This window comes from Syngnathus floridae, chromosome 5 (assembly GCF_059516105.1).
Source record: "Syngnathus floridae isolate MCC-2025c chromosome 5, RoL_Sflo_1.0, whole genome shotgun sequence".
In the NCBI taxonomy this organism is placed as follows: domain Eukaryota; kingdom Metazoa; phylum Chordata; class Actinopteri; order Syngnathiformes; family Syngnathidae; genus Syngnathus; species Syngnathus floridae.
Window position 1 is genome coordinate 7,175,284 of NC_142417.1, and position 15,780 is coordinate 7,191,063.

At 41.4% G+C, this 15,780-nt stretch overlaps 2 protein-coding genes across 8 annotated transcripts; both read right to left on the reverse strand.

Annotated features, from left to right (window-relative positions):
• Positions 1–74: 74 nt before the first annotated feature.
• mapk4 (mitogen-activated protein kinase 4) lies at positions 75–9,563 on the reverse strand. Of its 5 annotated transcripts, none has more exons than XM_088375786.1 (12): positions 9,220–9,563; positions 8,331–8,425; positions 8,173–8,250; positions 6,431–6,700; positions 5,975–6,356; positions 5,716–5,891; positions 3,831–3,975; positions 2,710–2,792; positions 2,560–2,638; positions 2,262–2,481; positions 2,037–2,190; positions 75–1,794 (listed from the first exon to the last, which is right to left on the reverse strand). In XM_088375786.1, the coding sequence occupies exons 5-12, from the start codon at positions 6,339–6,341 to the stop codon at positions 1,024–1,026; spliced, it is 1,995 nt and encodes a 664-aa protein (XP_088231912.1). In that variant the 5' UTR covers positions 6,342–6,356; positions 6,431–6,700; positions 8,173–8,250; positions 8,331–8,425; positions 9,220–9,563; the 3' UTR covers positions 75–1,023. The 5 variants fall into 5 exon arrangements, with proteins under 5 accessions (XP_088231912.1, XP_088231911.1, XP_088231914.1 ...); XM_088375785.1 differs by having other exon boundaries at positions 8,326–8,425; XM_088375788.1 differs by having other exon boundaries at positions 8,173–8,202; positions 8,355–9,563.
• A 148-nt stretch (positions 9,564–9,711) lies between these two features.
• tspan36 (tetraspanin 36) lies at positions 9,712–15,639 on the reverse strand. Of its 3 annotated transcripts, none has more exons than XM_088375792.1 (8): positions 15,482–15,639; positions 13,963–14,183; positions 11,560–11,751; positions 11,402–11,476; positions 11,008–11,103; positions 10,717–10,866; positions 10,546–10,629; positions 9,712–10,201 (listed from the first exon to the last, which is right to left on the reverse strand). In XM_088375792.1, exons 1-8 carry the CDS (start codon positions 15,495–15,497, stop codon positions 10,121–10,123), a joined length of 915 nt encoding a protein of 304 aa, XP_088231918.1. In that variant the 5' UTR covers positions 15,498–15,639; the 3' UTR covers positions 9,712–10,120. The 3 variants fall into 3 exon arrangements, with proteins under 3 accessions (XP_088231918.1, XP_088231916.1, XP_088231919.1); XM_088375790.1 differs by lacking the exon at positions 15,482–15,639 and adding an exon at positions 14,583–14,740; XM_088375793.1 differs by lacking the exon at positions 15,482–15,639 and adding an exon at positions 14,578–14,718.
• Between the last annotated feature and the right edge of the window lie 141 nt (positions 15,640–15,780).

The following is a 15,780-nucleotide window of genomic DNA, read 5'->3' on the forward strand; positions in this document are numbered from 1 at the left end:
AAAACAGTGGTCCCTGAGCACACAATTTTGCACATTTCAGTTTTAAATATTGAAATAAAAAACAAATACTTAGCAACTGTTTTGTATTATTTTTATTATTTTCCCAACAAAAACTTGCAAAAACAATCAGCACTTAGCATTCAAACCTATTTACCAAAATGAAAGAGTAGAAAAAGCCTGCAGGAAGGACACGTGAAGTTAAACATATTTGCATTACTCTCAAGGCATGCAGATTGCGATTTGGGGTCTGTGTTTACATTCACCAAGCTGGGAAGCATTGAGCTGTACAGAGGCACGTACGATTGCTGCATTTCTTCAATCAATAGAAAAGGAGCTTAGTAACCATGTGTTTAATTTGTGTGCGTGAGACGTTATTGCTGGTTTTGTGGAAAGTATACAGAAAAAAACAAAATGTGCTCATTGGATCAGAATAGTCAATGAGATTAGTTGACTGCAGGACCTTACTGAATATTTAACAGAAAATAGAAATCCAACAATACCAACTGTGCTTGTGAGTTCAAACGTGCTGTATGTCTACTGAAAATAAAACTTGTTTTCTCTTTATCAATTTTTACCCTGAATGCATGTGTTTTGTGGACCAAAGTTATAGTAAATAATAATAATCTTTATTGCACCCTTGGAGAAAAAGATATAGCATAAGAAACTCATTTCAGGGTTAGGCACACGTCAGCACGATTATTAACCTTGTTAGAGTGTCTTTTCTTATGAGGGTGAGATGCATAAAATTAGCATTTCCATTAATATTATGAAGGGTTTGTGTTGTTCAAATGTGTTGTTTCCATCAGGAGTTCTGTTAAAGTTTGTTGTTTTGTGCTGTGTATTGCAAAATAGTTCCATGAGACTAAAAAGGTGAAGCATTGCACTGCAAATGCACATAAGATGCGATTCAACAAATCTATAAAGAGCACACGACAGCTAAAAAAGTTCACGTGGAATAAACGATGAACCACGAGGGGGAACACTGCAGTACTAGGAAAGAAAGTTCAAAGAAGATAAAAACCTTCAGTTGATGCTCACTTGTTTGCTCTCCTCCCGCCGTCCTTTCCCGTCAACTTTCTCCTTAGTTTGTCGGCACAGCTTTAACGCTCGGGCGATGAACACGTCAAAGTCGAAGAAGCGTTCCTTCTGCTTGACGGGAAGTGATTCGTCGGGTTGGACGTCTGAGCATTTGGAGGTGGTGGTAGTGGAGAGAGTTTCAGGAGGAAGAAGAGGAGAGGTGGTATTGGAGGGTTGGAGGGAGCAAAGAGATGGAGGGGTGATGGGCGGAAAGGGGCTGTCCTCATTGGTGATGTGATGAGGCTCCACGTCCAGGATCTCTGTGGGGGACGGCGGGAGAGGTGGGGAGGAGGGGTAGCAGGAGTCCCGCTCCAGAGATGGACTCGGACTGGGTGAGTCCAGACGGGATTGGGTGCTCTCCACCCAGCGGGAGATCTCTTGAAATAAATCCCCAGTCCCAGTTCCTGCAACCTGGTCTTTCACTTTTATCTGTCTCACGTCTTCCACGCTTCCACCGAGCGGATGAAGGGGCTCCGGCGGGGTGCTTGTGTTGCGCTTCCAGTGAGACAGATCCAGAATGAGGCGGGGTTCCGAGTAGTGCAGAGGTTTGCCATCCCGCCACGCGATCCGGTCCAGATAGGACGGCGAGCCCACCTTGTAGTCGCATGAGCGGCCGCAATCCAGATCGCTGAAACCGCAAACCCGGTCCAGAGAGGAGTGGGAGTGCTCCAGGTAGCGTTCGGCGGAGCTGCTGTGCGAATATTTACGTGGGTCCACCTTGAAGGAATGGGAAAGATAGTAAATGGGTTGTTGTTTTGCCTAGTATTTATTTAATTGTGCCATTTTGAAGATGAATTTTGGTACCAAATATGTCATACAATTATTTGGTGTATTTCAATAAGTACTCTACTATCTAATCTAAAGTCTTGATTGAACCTCAAATTGTAAAATATCATGTTGATATTTTATGGATCAATCTACTCAACACAACAAATGTGAATTGTTGAGGCATATTCTACCTGGGCCTCCTCTAGAAGTGAGGTGCAGCTGGCTCGCGGGTCCCTCTGCACTTCCTCTTCTTCTGTCGTGCTCTCAATATCTGAGGTCATGTGACCGGAAGGCATGCATCCACAGATCCCGCCTAACTGTGGCCAGCACACATCTGTTGATAAACTGAGAATAAAGCAACAAAATGTTGATCTCTAGATTTATTTTTGTAGGGTTAATATGTCGGGAGGGGTCACCTGTCCCAGTGGATGCTGGAGGCCCGGCTCAGACTGTTACTGAGACTGTGTCCCATGACGAGATTGTCTTCCAGTTCATCCTCAATGCGGAAGGGGTGTGACGAGGTGGGCTCGTCCTCAGGGCAAGTGTACTGGCGCAGGAAGGGGTGGGACAGCGCCGCCTCGGCCGTCAGACGGTCAATGGGGTTGAAGGTCAGGATTTGCTCCAGGAAGTCCACAGCTGAGAGGAAATCCGTGACAAAAAAACAAGTCACAACATACGTAAGCATCTCACTCATTTATTGGTCACTCCACTCACCTTCTGCATTCACTTCAGGCAACAGCACAGAAAACGGCTTCTTCACTTTCCAGCCATGATTAATATACGAAGGCATCACCTGGACAGGCAAACGGGACAACGTCATTGTATGCTTATTATATTTTTGTATTCAAGAATGAAAGCAAGCACCTGTAGCAGGTCCTGTCTGTCCTCGTCTCTCATTACTGGCACAGTGTCGAGAATCAGCTGCATCTGTTCCAGCTCGTGAGCTCCTGAATGGAAGAGTATATATATATATATATATATATATATATATATATATACATAGAAAAAAATCTATGCATATATTTCTATATACAAAAAAACTAATATATAATTTAATATATATATATTAAAAATCCAACGTATTTCTTGAAATACTCGTTTTGTTTCTGGCTGTACACCAATTTTCCTTTTTAATTTTTGTTTTTTTTTATAAATCCAATCCCATTAGATTGTGCTAGATAATGAGATAAAGAGCTGGCTTTCCCCAGCATGTTTATTGTAGTGACGTCACCTCACCAGCAGAGAGTGCTACACCAAAACAAGCCATCGAGTACTCTTTAAATAATACTGCAGTTACTTATATAATTGTATATTATGAATATTTGCTGGTATTAGGGTTTCGCACACACACAAGCTGTATGTTTGCCACCACCTTTATAGATTATCACCGTCACTGTATTAGGAAGAAAGTGCACTGGGTTCCCAATGGTAAACATGAATACAGTAAAAGCAATAAAAAGCGATTCCTCAGCTGCTTTGCGGATTGCGGTGTGAGGTGAAAATAAAAGCTGTGTGTGACCGTAATAGTTTAGCACTTCCTGCTGTATGTGCTCCCCTGTGGTGTTGAGCAGGCCGGTGGAGGTCAAATAAGCTGCTAGAGGAGGAACAACATGCAGACTTACTCTGCATCGTTGGTATTCTGCTCACACAATCACCAAGACTGCACAGAGAATATCGACCCTCCTCTGTTGAGGACAGACAATCGCTCAACAGACGCCACCTTGTGTAATGTCGTTTTGAATTATGGGAGTGGCATTCATTGTACATTTTAAGAGAAACAGCTTTTTGAAAATCCACTTGCAATCTTCTGAGCATGAGAGGCCGACCGAGAGCAAACTAAAATAGTCAAAAACTGAATGAAGTTGCCTGATGGACACATCCGCCTCGCAGTTTGGAGGTTGGGGGTTTGAATCCCTTCCTATGTATGGGTGACGAGGACTCTAGAACTGTCCACTCATATGAATACTGCACAATTTCAATGATACCTGCAAAGAGCATGCGTCCAGTGAGCATCTCAGCCAGGATGCAGCCTGCAGCCCACATGTCAATCGCCTTGGTGTAGTTATTAGGGGACAGCAGCAGACGTGGGGAACAATACCACTTGGTGACCAGACCCTCAGACAGATAGCCCTGTGAGAAAACGTTACAATGCCGTAAGCGAGTGTACTGTTCTTCAACACTCCAATTCAATCCAGTAGTTGTTTTTGTTTCAACCAAAAAGACGCCTTATGACAATAAAAGTAAATACATCAATAACTCAATCAAATGAAACTTTATGAGGAAAGACAGCATGACACAACTCTGCATAAAATGTACCTAATAAAGTGAGCAATGACTAAATCAACAAACACTCTCATTGTTCCGCCTTTCTTCCTTGCTCTTGAATAATTTGTGGGCAGAGCTAACGCTGTAGATGCACACAAACATCTCTTGAAAGTGTAAACATTTGTCCATATTGACGCTTCACCCTCCACTGAACTTCCTGCCCAAACATTTCTCACCCCTTTGCCCTGATTTGTCCTCTGCTCCCGTTATGCAAACATACCCCCTTGTGTGGCACCCAGCAGATCTTCTGCCCCCGTGATCTGAACGGACAGGGATCACCTTTCAACTTGCACACACACACTTGCACACAAACACTCACAGAAGCACACTAAGCTCGACTAATGTTACAGTATTTCTGTTGACACTGAGGTAGATCAAACAGATCATGGGGTAGGATTAGTACTAAAACCCGACACTGGACAGGTTATGTATGGACACTTTATTAAGTACCACTGCAGACTACTAGCAAATCCACGAGTTAGTACAGGACATAAAAGCCCACAATGAATTTTTTTTTTTTTGCCGGATTCTTCATTTGAAATACTATCCCTTATCACAGAGTCATTTCAGCACAATGCTTCTTATTCTGAGGATCCCTTATCTCCTGTCTCAGTACCTCAGCATAAGGGACCAGAATAATATCTTCACAATTGCATTACAATAGGTACATTCCACCATCTTCAGCCTGGCCGGCTCTCATATCACACAAACAATGAGAGAAACCTCCTGTTTTCCAAGTGACGGAATTTATACTAAAAATCATTCTAGCACTAATAATGTGGATTTATTACAACTTGCCATAACAGTGTAGAGTTTAATGGCCTCCAAAGTGAATAAAAAGTATTCACTTCATAAGAGAAATTCCAGTAAAGCTGCCATGTTTAGACAAGAGCAAGAGCGGATTCATCCGGTTCAATTTACAAAAGATTAATGAGAAAAAAATGTGTCCTTGGAATAGAAGCGTAAAAAATAATGTGGCTCGTTAAAAGTCGAATTGAGTCGTTATTGTTACCATGGCAACATCAGAGGGCTTCAATATTGGTAGACCAACAAGGACATAAACAGGAGTGCTAATTTTTTTAAATGTGGACAGTGTTTTTACAAATAACACTTGAATTTTCCATGACGTATTGTTGTGTCACCCACTTTAACCGCCAGGACATTGTGTTGGCACTAACATCAGCTACAAGGTTAGCATGTGCAGTCAAGCGTATTGTTTCATCAAAAAGATATTAAGTTTGTCACTCAAACCAATGCAAGCCTGTTATTCACATTACGCCACAAAACAGACATAAATTCATTAATTACATACTATATGAGATACATATAAACATGTTTCTTTATTATATAGCCACGTTTATTTTTGAACAGTTAGCAAAGCCTACCATTAGTATTGATTTGCAACTTTGTGACTGTCATTATAAGATTACTAAAAGTAATAGTGCAATTTTACATTTATTTAGCAACCTTTTTTAAAACTATGTTTTGATTAGCCGCTTTTCAGCACAAACACAAAACAACAATTGAGCGCTTGTTCAAGTTTACCTTATGAGAATAGTGGGGGTCGACTATCCGGGCCAGACCGAAGTCTCCGATCTTGAGCAGCAGTTGGTCAGTGTTGATGAAGATGTTGGCAGGCTTCAAGTCTCTGTGCAGCACATTGGACGAGTGGATGAACTTGAGGCCCCTCAGCAGCTGGTAGAAGAGCAATGTGGCGTGACCTGTGGAGATTGTGACTTGAGTCATGTTTATGCTGAGAAGTATTTGATTATTTTGTTGTTCCTGCAGTGAAAAGTTTTTGTACCTGTCGATAGTGCTCCTTGCTCCAGCACCTGAGCCAAATCTGTTTCCATGCACTCCTGGATGACATACAGGGCGCCGAGCTGGGCAGGGTCTCTGGCAGGCGGTTGTCCGTGTGGCGCCAGGACTTCGTATACCCGGACCACATTCTCATGACGCAGCCGGCGGGTAATCTTCACCTCTCTTAGTGCGTGCTTCACTGAGACGGCATCACGCATGGCCAACTTCTTGATGGCCACACGACGTCCGGTGTGCTGATCCACGGCCGACAGGACCGGACCTGTACCGCCGGCGCCGAGGAGCCTGATGTCGACAAAATGAGCGCTGATGTCGAAGCCGTGGAGGAAGTGCGAGGTGTCTTGTCTGGCCATGATTGATGACTTGCCCTGATTGGAAAGTTGGAAAGATATGAGTTGGACTTGCTTGATTTTTACCACAGTTTTGATTGAAAATGACTTACTTATGACTTATGCCAACATCTGCGGGACACTCATCAACTCTGCTCAAGTATCCATAGAAACAGCTGCATAATGAACAGCTACAAGAGTATTGTCTTCTTCCTCTTCCATGGTGGTTCATTCACATATGTTTAAGCGCCATAGAAAATCAGCGGTGGTCTCTCTGCATTTTAATCTCTCACCCTTCAGTTTCCGGTCGCCGACACTCTGAGCTGGAGGCATTTCAGCACCCCACTATGAGCTTCAGTCAGCCAGCGCATCTGGCACCGCGGCTGCAGGAGGGAGGAGGGAAAGGAAGACAGGTGAAAGTCACACAGCAACAGTCTGCAGAGTCTTCAGTTACAGCAGCGCTACGATCATATATATTAGATCCAGTACGAGGACTGCAGCTAAAAGCATTACGCCTTTTCAAACACAGGAGTGCCTAGTTTGGATTGGCATTGTCAGAGGACTCATTCAACAAAGAACAATATTTACAGAAGAGGTAAAATGTGTGTGAGCGAGAGAGAGAGAGAGAGAGACAGACAGACAGAGACAGACAAACAGACTGAGAGAGAGAGAGACAGACAAAGAGATACAGAGACAAAAACAGAAAGGCTGCATATAGTGGTGCTGGATGGGAGGTGCAGACTAACTTCATAAATAATGCATCACGACTGGAGATGGCGCTTTGTGTGAGTGCGTACGCATGTGTGTGTGTGTGTGTGTGTGTGTGTGTGTGTGTGTGTGTGTGAGTGAGTGAGTGAGTGAGTGAGTGAGTGAGTGAGTGAGTGAGTGAGTGAGTGAGTGAGTGAAAAAGAGCGACAGAGAGAGACAGAGAGATCGAGAGAGAGACTTCAGCAGCTTATGCAACAACATCATACAAATTAGTTCCACAAAATGACTTAAAAGTGGATATTTTTTGCTATTTCAGAAGAGAACGTTATGAAAAATGAAGAAAAGATATGTCTGATTCTACATTAGAGCAGGATGTACAACTTAACGCAATTTAAGAAAGCAGTTTACACATCTTGAGACTTACTTCTCAAAGAAGGATAATTAAAAACACTTTATTTAAATTTTTGTAAACAGGTTAGTTCAGTCTCTTGTGTTTGATGACATGACATGTTGATCAAGATAGCGTTGGTCTATATTTTTTTTACTGCTTTTTAGCATTAAAAATAAAGAAATAAAAGTAGGTTTCTAAAATTACATCACAACATTGTGAATTTGATTTGATCAAAGGAATTTGATGGGGGGCAAAGTTGTTAATGTGGATTTTAAAGCATTCTCTCTCTATTATTCCATTCACGTGCAGCATAACAGTTTACAATATTTATTATGAACTCATGGACTCCACTAGTGGATCCGAGTCTGCAGACCTTAAGAGCCATACTAAAAATAGCAGTTAACTTATTCCAGACACTTGTGTGACTTCAACATTGCCCGAGCAGTTAAGATTTTTATAAATATTATTATATATGGGAAATGTGTTGCCTTCCGCTGTATTTGTAAGTGTCAGCATTAAAGCTTGACTGCATCTTTTTTTGTCACTTCATGCAGCAGCTGCGTGCGTGTGTGTGCGCGCGTGCTGTGTATCCCTTTTCGGCATTACTAAAACACTGCTTGAATAAAATGTGAGCAAAGTGCACCCACTAAAGCCAATTATTTTGCCTTTCCTCAAACAATAAGTGCTCACGTCGCAGAGTGGCTGCACAATACAATCATAAAAGGAAGAAAGGGAGAAAAACATCCTCACACTCACCGGAACATCACCAGTCCGCCCGCCCGCCGTCTGCAGACAAAAGATCCGGTGAACAAATAAGCTAGACAGATGCGAGTCCTCGTAGGGGAAAAAAGTGAATTAAGTAAACGCATCTCTATATCGCGATGCCTTTTTGTTACAAGGGGGTGATACCATACGAGAAGGGAGGGCAGGCAACTGACAGCATGTCGGCGGCACCGGAGTGGGGATCTGCAGATGATGAGATAAGGCGGCCGGCTGCTCCGGAGCCCCGCTGTGTGGACGCCCAGAGGACCGCGGAGAATGGAGAGCAGAGAAAGAAAGAGAGAAGGGAGGGAGATCAAGACACACACAAGCACGCACACACTCTGCAGTTGATGAAGTGCATGTCTCTCATTTCATCTTTTCCCACAATTCCATCTGCTCAGTCAGAGTCCAAGCAGCACCAGCAGTATGCATGGTGACCTCACTTAAACCTTCCTTTCTGCACTCCACCATCAAAACCTCATGGAGTACACACAATTACACAAACGTCTATAATATAAAAAATGTGGTTTTAAAAATAAGTGTTCATGGTTTAATTTATTTTTTAATTTGTATAAAGTAATGGTACAATTGCAAATGAAAGAACTTTGTCAAGAAAATCGCATTGTTACATATTGCTCAGGTCATGAACTAAAAGCAGGCAGAAGAGAGCAGATGGGTGGATGATGTGAGCGAGACATGCAAAACACACCTCAGGTGGATGAGACTCAGGTGGATAAAAAAAAAAAAGCTGCCAGACAATGCACAAAAATAGACATGAGGTGGATGGGGGAGAGGATGGGAAAGTCAGAAGTGAACAGTCTGCAGGCAATTAAGTCAGGCAGAAATGTAAATCAAGCCAAACCAAAGAACAAAGATGTCATGTAGCAATATTTAAGACAAATGGTGTCATTAGGTGGATGTATAAAAATGGAACAGTATTGATATATAAAATCAAAATCAATTTTTTTGTTTATATTTTAGACGCTCCCATGTACATCTCCATTTCCACTGTTGGGTTTACCTCCCATCCATAAGACTTACCTGGATTTACCTTACTTCACAAGCAGTCTTACACAAATTCAAATGCAGCCAGACACTTGTGGTGATTGTCTTTTTTTTCCCTGTTCTATGGACATCAGCAAAAGCAAAAAGATGTTAGATGACTTGCATCGTTATATTCCATCCATCCATTGAGTTTGTATTCGTCAAAGCTTGTTTCCCTAATTTCATTACTGATGCAATAGCACCATCTACAGTAATCTTCTGGTCATTGCAGAAGAATGTAGCCTCATGATAACAAAAAGACTTAAATTGAATTCTATTACTAAGTTTGTCAAAAATTAAATAAGTTAACTAACTTAATTTTGTGCTGAATCAACATAATGCAATGTGAACATAATTGTACTAATACGTAAATTTGATTCAGCCCTGCAAATAATCCTCAAAATAATTAAATTTCACGAGGCAGTTACAAAAAAGCAAAAATATAGCAGCCATTCTTCCACACCATATGAAGAGTGTGATAAAACGACCTTTGTGAATTGCTCACTTTATTATTTTAGAAAGACAGTATAACCATATGGAGCTGCGACTATATTTAATACAGATAACTCACCTAAAAAATGGCATCCTCATTAAAATAAAACTTATGGTGATTAGTTGAATCAAGTCGGCTATAAATATTGCAACCCGACATAAAGCATTAAATGCAGTGCATTCCAAAACTTCAATCCATGTGTAGCTATTTAAAAAAAACAACTGTGAGTTCAATACGGTGGTACAAAAGAAAGACGAAATACTTGTGGAAAGTTCAGCCGAATGTTCAAAAATGACAGCCATGCGAGATATTTTCGCTTTTCATCTATATGACATTGATTTATGATGGCCATTGAAAAACAGCAATAATGAACAGATACGAGGTGGTGAAGTTCAGTTTTTTGGGTTAGGCATAAAGTGGCTGGTAGCCGCTCCTCCGGCTGTTGCTTTTACAGGCAATCACGCATACGCTCAGCATCCCAAAGAACTGCAGAAATAAAGAAGAAAAAAAATCAACTGGTCACAAATTGTTAAAAAATATAGATAAATGAGGTAACTATATTATCGTAGTCACACTAAAATAAAAAGTGAGTCTGAGAAAATTCCTATTTTTTGCTCTTAAGTGAAACAATTGGGATATGCGGAAAACTCATGGAATCGGATATTGTCAGATCAGAATCAGGCCTTTTCCAAATGTGGCTAAAAAATATGATGTTAGAGCAGATGGGATACTCTCCAAGAAAATGAAATCTTCAAAATAGTCTGCATAATTAATAAGTACAGATAGCGGCAAGAATAAAGTGAATTGTACCAGTGTCGCATTTTGCTTACCTTGATGATGGCGAAGCCCAAAATGACCAGCATGGCATACTTCAGCATATCCTGCAGCAGGTGCTCCAGCTTGGCTTCACAACCCTGAAAGCACACAAGCCCCGGACAGTGAGACCTGCTTCATCTCAACATTTGCGCGCAAATCAATGCTGTCCAGCAATCTTAGTTCACCTCTAAATTGAGCAGATTTAACTGGTCCAATCTGCCAGTGCACGGTGTGCTGACATTTTTACAGCAGGACTCGGGCACTGTGCTGTTGTGGCTCTGGTACCAAGTCGTGTTGAACCAGCTGGTGTAGTTACTCACACCACAGCACTGCAACTACACAAGGAATAGAATTTTAACGGAAAAAAGATTAACCTCACAACTGCATTAAAACTCATGACCTGTTAGACACGAGTCAAACGAAAGAGGAACAGAAAATCGAAAGAACGTTGGAGGTGCCAAGTGTCCACTACCAACCTTAGTCTGCAGCAAGTCCACAGTTTTGGTCTCTGGGTTCTCGCCGTCATATTTTGCAAAGACGCTGTTCATGGAGTTCTCCAAATCTCCGTTTACCTGCACACACGTGTGGGAAACATACTCAACATATAAAGGACTGAGTAGCAATTTTGCAGTACGGGCAAGTGCGGTGGTGATCACCAGCAGATGTTACTGTGGTGAAGTAGTAATTCAATTGTGAAATTTATGACAAACAAATGTGTTCCATTCATTATTGTTATTGCTAAATTGTTTGGCCCGACGCCAGCGATAATAGGCTTGCATCATAGAACAATTCCGACTCATGCTGGCTGGGTGGATATTTTCTTGTTAGGGCAATTGTGTATTTTTGGCAAACATATTGTTGAAGACTCACTTTGCCTTGGTAGATGAAGCTCAGCACCAACACAGCAACCTCGGCCGCAAACATCACCATGATGATCAGAAAGAACTGCATGAAACAAGACAAGTGGCAATTCAGATTGGAATTACGGTGAAGTAGCATCGCTCTATTTTTTTAGGTTGGCCACTCACACAGCTCAGGCCCACTTTGGACTCTCGCATGGTGGCGCAGCATCCCAGCAGGCCAAAGATGAACATGACCACACTGATGCCGATGATGACCACGGCCGGGATGACAGTGTACTTGTTCTGGATGAAGTTCTCAAAGGTGCCATAGCTGCTCAACACCTGGGAGCCAACGTAGGCTAAGCCGGCACCTGCAGCCTATAAAACAGCAACACATTTACGATTGAAAAATGTGTGTTTTTTTTTTCTTGGTCTCCCTAGTTAATGTCTGCTTGAATACTTTTTTTTCTCTCGCTTCAAACAAATCCTGAGTTGTTTACCACATCTAGATGTAAATAATATGAAAGCTAAAATTCAGTTTTTTTTGGTCTTTTTATTGTTTGATCTGAAAGTCTAATATCTGCATGCAACAAAAACAAAGAAAGAAATTAACCGTGCCGTTCCAATACTTTTGAAGAGTACCATAAATTGAACAATTCTATCATTGTCAAATAAAACTTATTTTTTTAGTGAGTTTAAATGATTTAAAGTGATTTGGGGATGATAGTTTGTGCTATAGCGATGGTTTGATTATTTGATTGATTATTGGAATTAGAAAAATTTGGGGGGGCTCCATTTTTCAGGTCCTCATTCCCGGCTGATAGTGAAAGTCGACTGCGTTTGTACAAGCAGCTAAAAAGTCCATCTGACCTAACTTGAACTACAGCATGTCAAGTGTGGTCATCAACTTATCTGCAACACAATGACAACAAATAATCTGGTGCAAGCGGTACAAACAAGTTTGTTCTTGGTAGCTCCTGTGACCTCATGTGAGTTTGTCCAGAAACAAGCCCTTTAAGCGCATATCGTCATCGTGACTCGCCTTTTGTTTTATTTGGAAACATGTGATTGACTTTCCAAGCTATCAAATGTGTTCTGTTAATCCATTATAAAGATGCATCACTGTGACCTATTTATTCATTATCAGCACACTTTAATTCCCTTTTCACCTTTGACCAGACTTTATCAGTAAAGAAAAAAAACAATTTTTATGTATTTCAGGGTTGTTTTTTTGGAAGCAGGCGATCACCTATCTTTCCACTGGGCCGCATGACTCATGTCTGTTAATCACCCCACAGTCACGGGACAGCAGTGGGCTTGCTCACCCCACCACCAACCCCCCCAGGCTCGCCTCGTAATCTCCCCGAGAAAGTCTGATCTTGTGCCCATGAAACGAGGCAGCAAAGAGGCTTTGAGTGCGTGTGTGTAAGAAAGTAAAGAGGCAACCACACTCCAGTGCTCTATGGAATGTGGCCAAATCCATCAGAATCTTATGTGGGAGAATAATATAAATATACTTTCCTTTTATGATCTTTATTTCATGTTCAAATAATTTATTTTCTTCAAATATTTCAATGGGGTGGGGTACTCTATGAATGCAAACGTTTTTCATTGTGGTCGCTTTTGTTTACTTCGTCTCATAGCTGAGTAGACAACTCGGACAAATATCTGTATCATCAGTATGCTGTAATTTGTCCAAATATCTTGTTCCTTTTTGTGATCAAAGTCCTTCTGTGTATAACGGCGGGTCTGTCGTACATTTTGATGCACTTTTCTGTTGTTTGCGATCTTTATCCATTGCAAAATCTATAGAATTAGCTCTTGTTTTGTATGTATTCAGCGCAAGCCCCAAGATGACAGCCAACCGAATGATAACGTGCTGTGAAAACCCTGTTGTTACTTGTTAACACAAAAATAAATTTTGCAATAATTCAATGTTATTATGACTTAGAATCTATCTCTTTTACCAACAATTTTGAAAGGTGATGCTCATGAATTGATTTTGTGGGCCACATAAAATTGCCCGGCGGGCCAGATGTGGCCCCCGGGCCTCGGGTTTGATACCTCCAAGTTATTTTCGTTGTTGATGAATGATTAAGGGGATTTCTTTAAAATATATCAAGAATGAGTAAACAGGGATGAAAACGAAGAGCGAGATTGTATAAAAGAGCTGTTTGTTTCAGCTATTTTTCTGCGTCACCACGCGGTGTTGAAATCGGAACGCATTTATCAGATCAAATCTAAGCTAAGTGTTTACATAATACAAAACAGCGCATTGCAACCAGCGAAGGCGACGAATGACATAACCTGAAGTAACCAGATGACCGACGAAACGTAGACATCAGTGACCTAAATGTGACAACGTCAACATTTGATTGGTGGTGTAATATTTAGAAACTTTTCAACACCATTTTACAAAAAAACAATGACTAAATAGAGGAAATGTTGACTTTTATGTACTTCCGTAAAATCTGACAAACGATAAGAATCATGTTTAACGTTTAACGCTTAAGGGGGGCAGCTGTGGTTCCGAATATCCTGGAGACGCCGTTTGATATTATAAAATATTTAACAAAAAGTTTCTCTTACCCAGAACACCAGACTGAGGAAGAGAAGGACCGTCTTGGACGTGATGATGCCGCAATCCATGCCGTCAAGGTGTTTGTTGGAAGACTGAAGTGAAACCAGTCCGGCAGGAGGTTTCGACGTCGATCCGCTTTGATCACGAGGGTTCCAGGCAGTGTGACGTCGCGCGGTCACATGGTCCGGAAGTTGGTTCGGATGCAAGTCTGTTGCAACACTTCCTGGTACTTTGACAGAGAACAATGATTTAGAATCTGTGTTCTAATACATTTAAATCAGTAATTCTACATTCGTCTGACCACGCAGGTTCATTTACCACTCTGTGACAGTGTGAATGTGAATTAGGGCTGCACATATTGGGGGGAAAACATTTGTTGCACATTGCAATATTTAAATTGCTGTAATATTTAACAAGCACCTAATATCTTTATTATTTATTTAATTACATTTTTTTTTCATTGGGAAAAATAAGCATTCTTAAAAAGATATGTTAGTGAGACCCTAACGTGCCCAAAGAAGGCCCAAGGTGCTGTTCTAAAAATAGCTGACCAGACATTTTCCATTATTTTTTATGAATGGACTGTGTTGGTCGCCACGGTATGCACTGGTTAACATGTCCACCTCACAGTTCCGAGGTTCAGGGTTCAATTGTGGCTCCAGCCTTCCTGTGTGGAGTTTGCATGTTCTCCCTGTGCCTGCGTGGGTTTTCTCTGGGTACTCCAGTCTCCGCCCACATTCCAAAGACATCCATGGGCCGATTTAACACTCCAAATTTCCCGTATATCTGAATGTGACTCTGAATGGTTGTTCTTCTATATGTGCCCTGCAATTGGCAGCAACAAGTTCAGGCCTACTACCCAAAGTCAGCTGAGAATACGATCCAGCATGCCCATGACCCTCGTGAGAAGCAGTTCGGAAGATGAATGAACTGTATTGACTGTCTCACTTGAATGTATTTTCCCTCATGGAACGTCTTTTCAACTTACACCACAAATTCAAACTACAGCTAAAGAGAATTGGATATAATCTGTCTTGGTTAAATGACTTAAAATTCATGGGCTTTTGCCACTAATAAAGTTGTCTAAGACTAAGTGTATTTTATTTCATTTATATTTCTGTGAGAACTACCAATCAGAGACTCAAATTTTCTATGTGGACTATTTGGCCATTCAGCCCCAACAGCAAAGAAATTATTGTATGAAAATCCTACTGGACACATGTTTTCCCCAAAAACAACTTCCTGTATCAAAACCAAGTTTAGTAATAACACATTTTAGGCATTACTTATCCAAAACAACAAGGTGAAAAAAGAAAGGGCCTCAAGATATTCATTAAGCAATCAAGTGCCCATCAGAAATCACACGTTGATGTAATATTCCTCCCTCTCGACGGACCATAAAAAATATGGCCCCACAATTATGCCTTGAAGGCTATGCTGGGTGAAGATCATCATTCAATTAATAAGAGCTGCAATGTTGGCGCAGATTTGAATCGGCTAACAGCATTAATTTATGATAGAACATACCTGCAGGGGTGATCATACTAATAAATAAGGATTAAAAAAGCCTAGTCGCTGCGCAGCAGGCAAATTCCTCCACAATAAAGTCTTTTAAACAATCCTTGGTTCACTTTGCGGAAGAGCCCCTGCACTCAGACATCTCTAAATTAAAGAAAAATCCCGCCTTGGCCCAAATATAGGAGTCTTATTACTGTGGTCGCCGTTTGTAATAAGGAGCGCAAGAGTCTGGATGACGTCACGCGTAATCGCTCATCACCACTTTGTCTGAAAGGCTCTCATCTCTCTAAAGTGCACAAATTACTGAG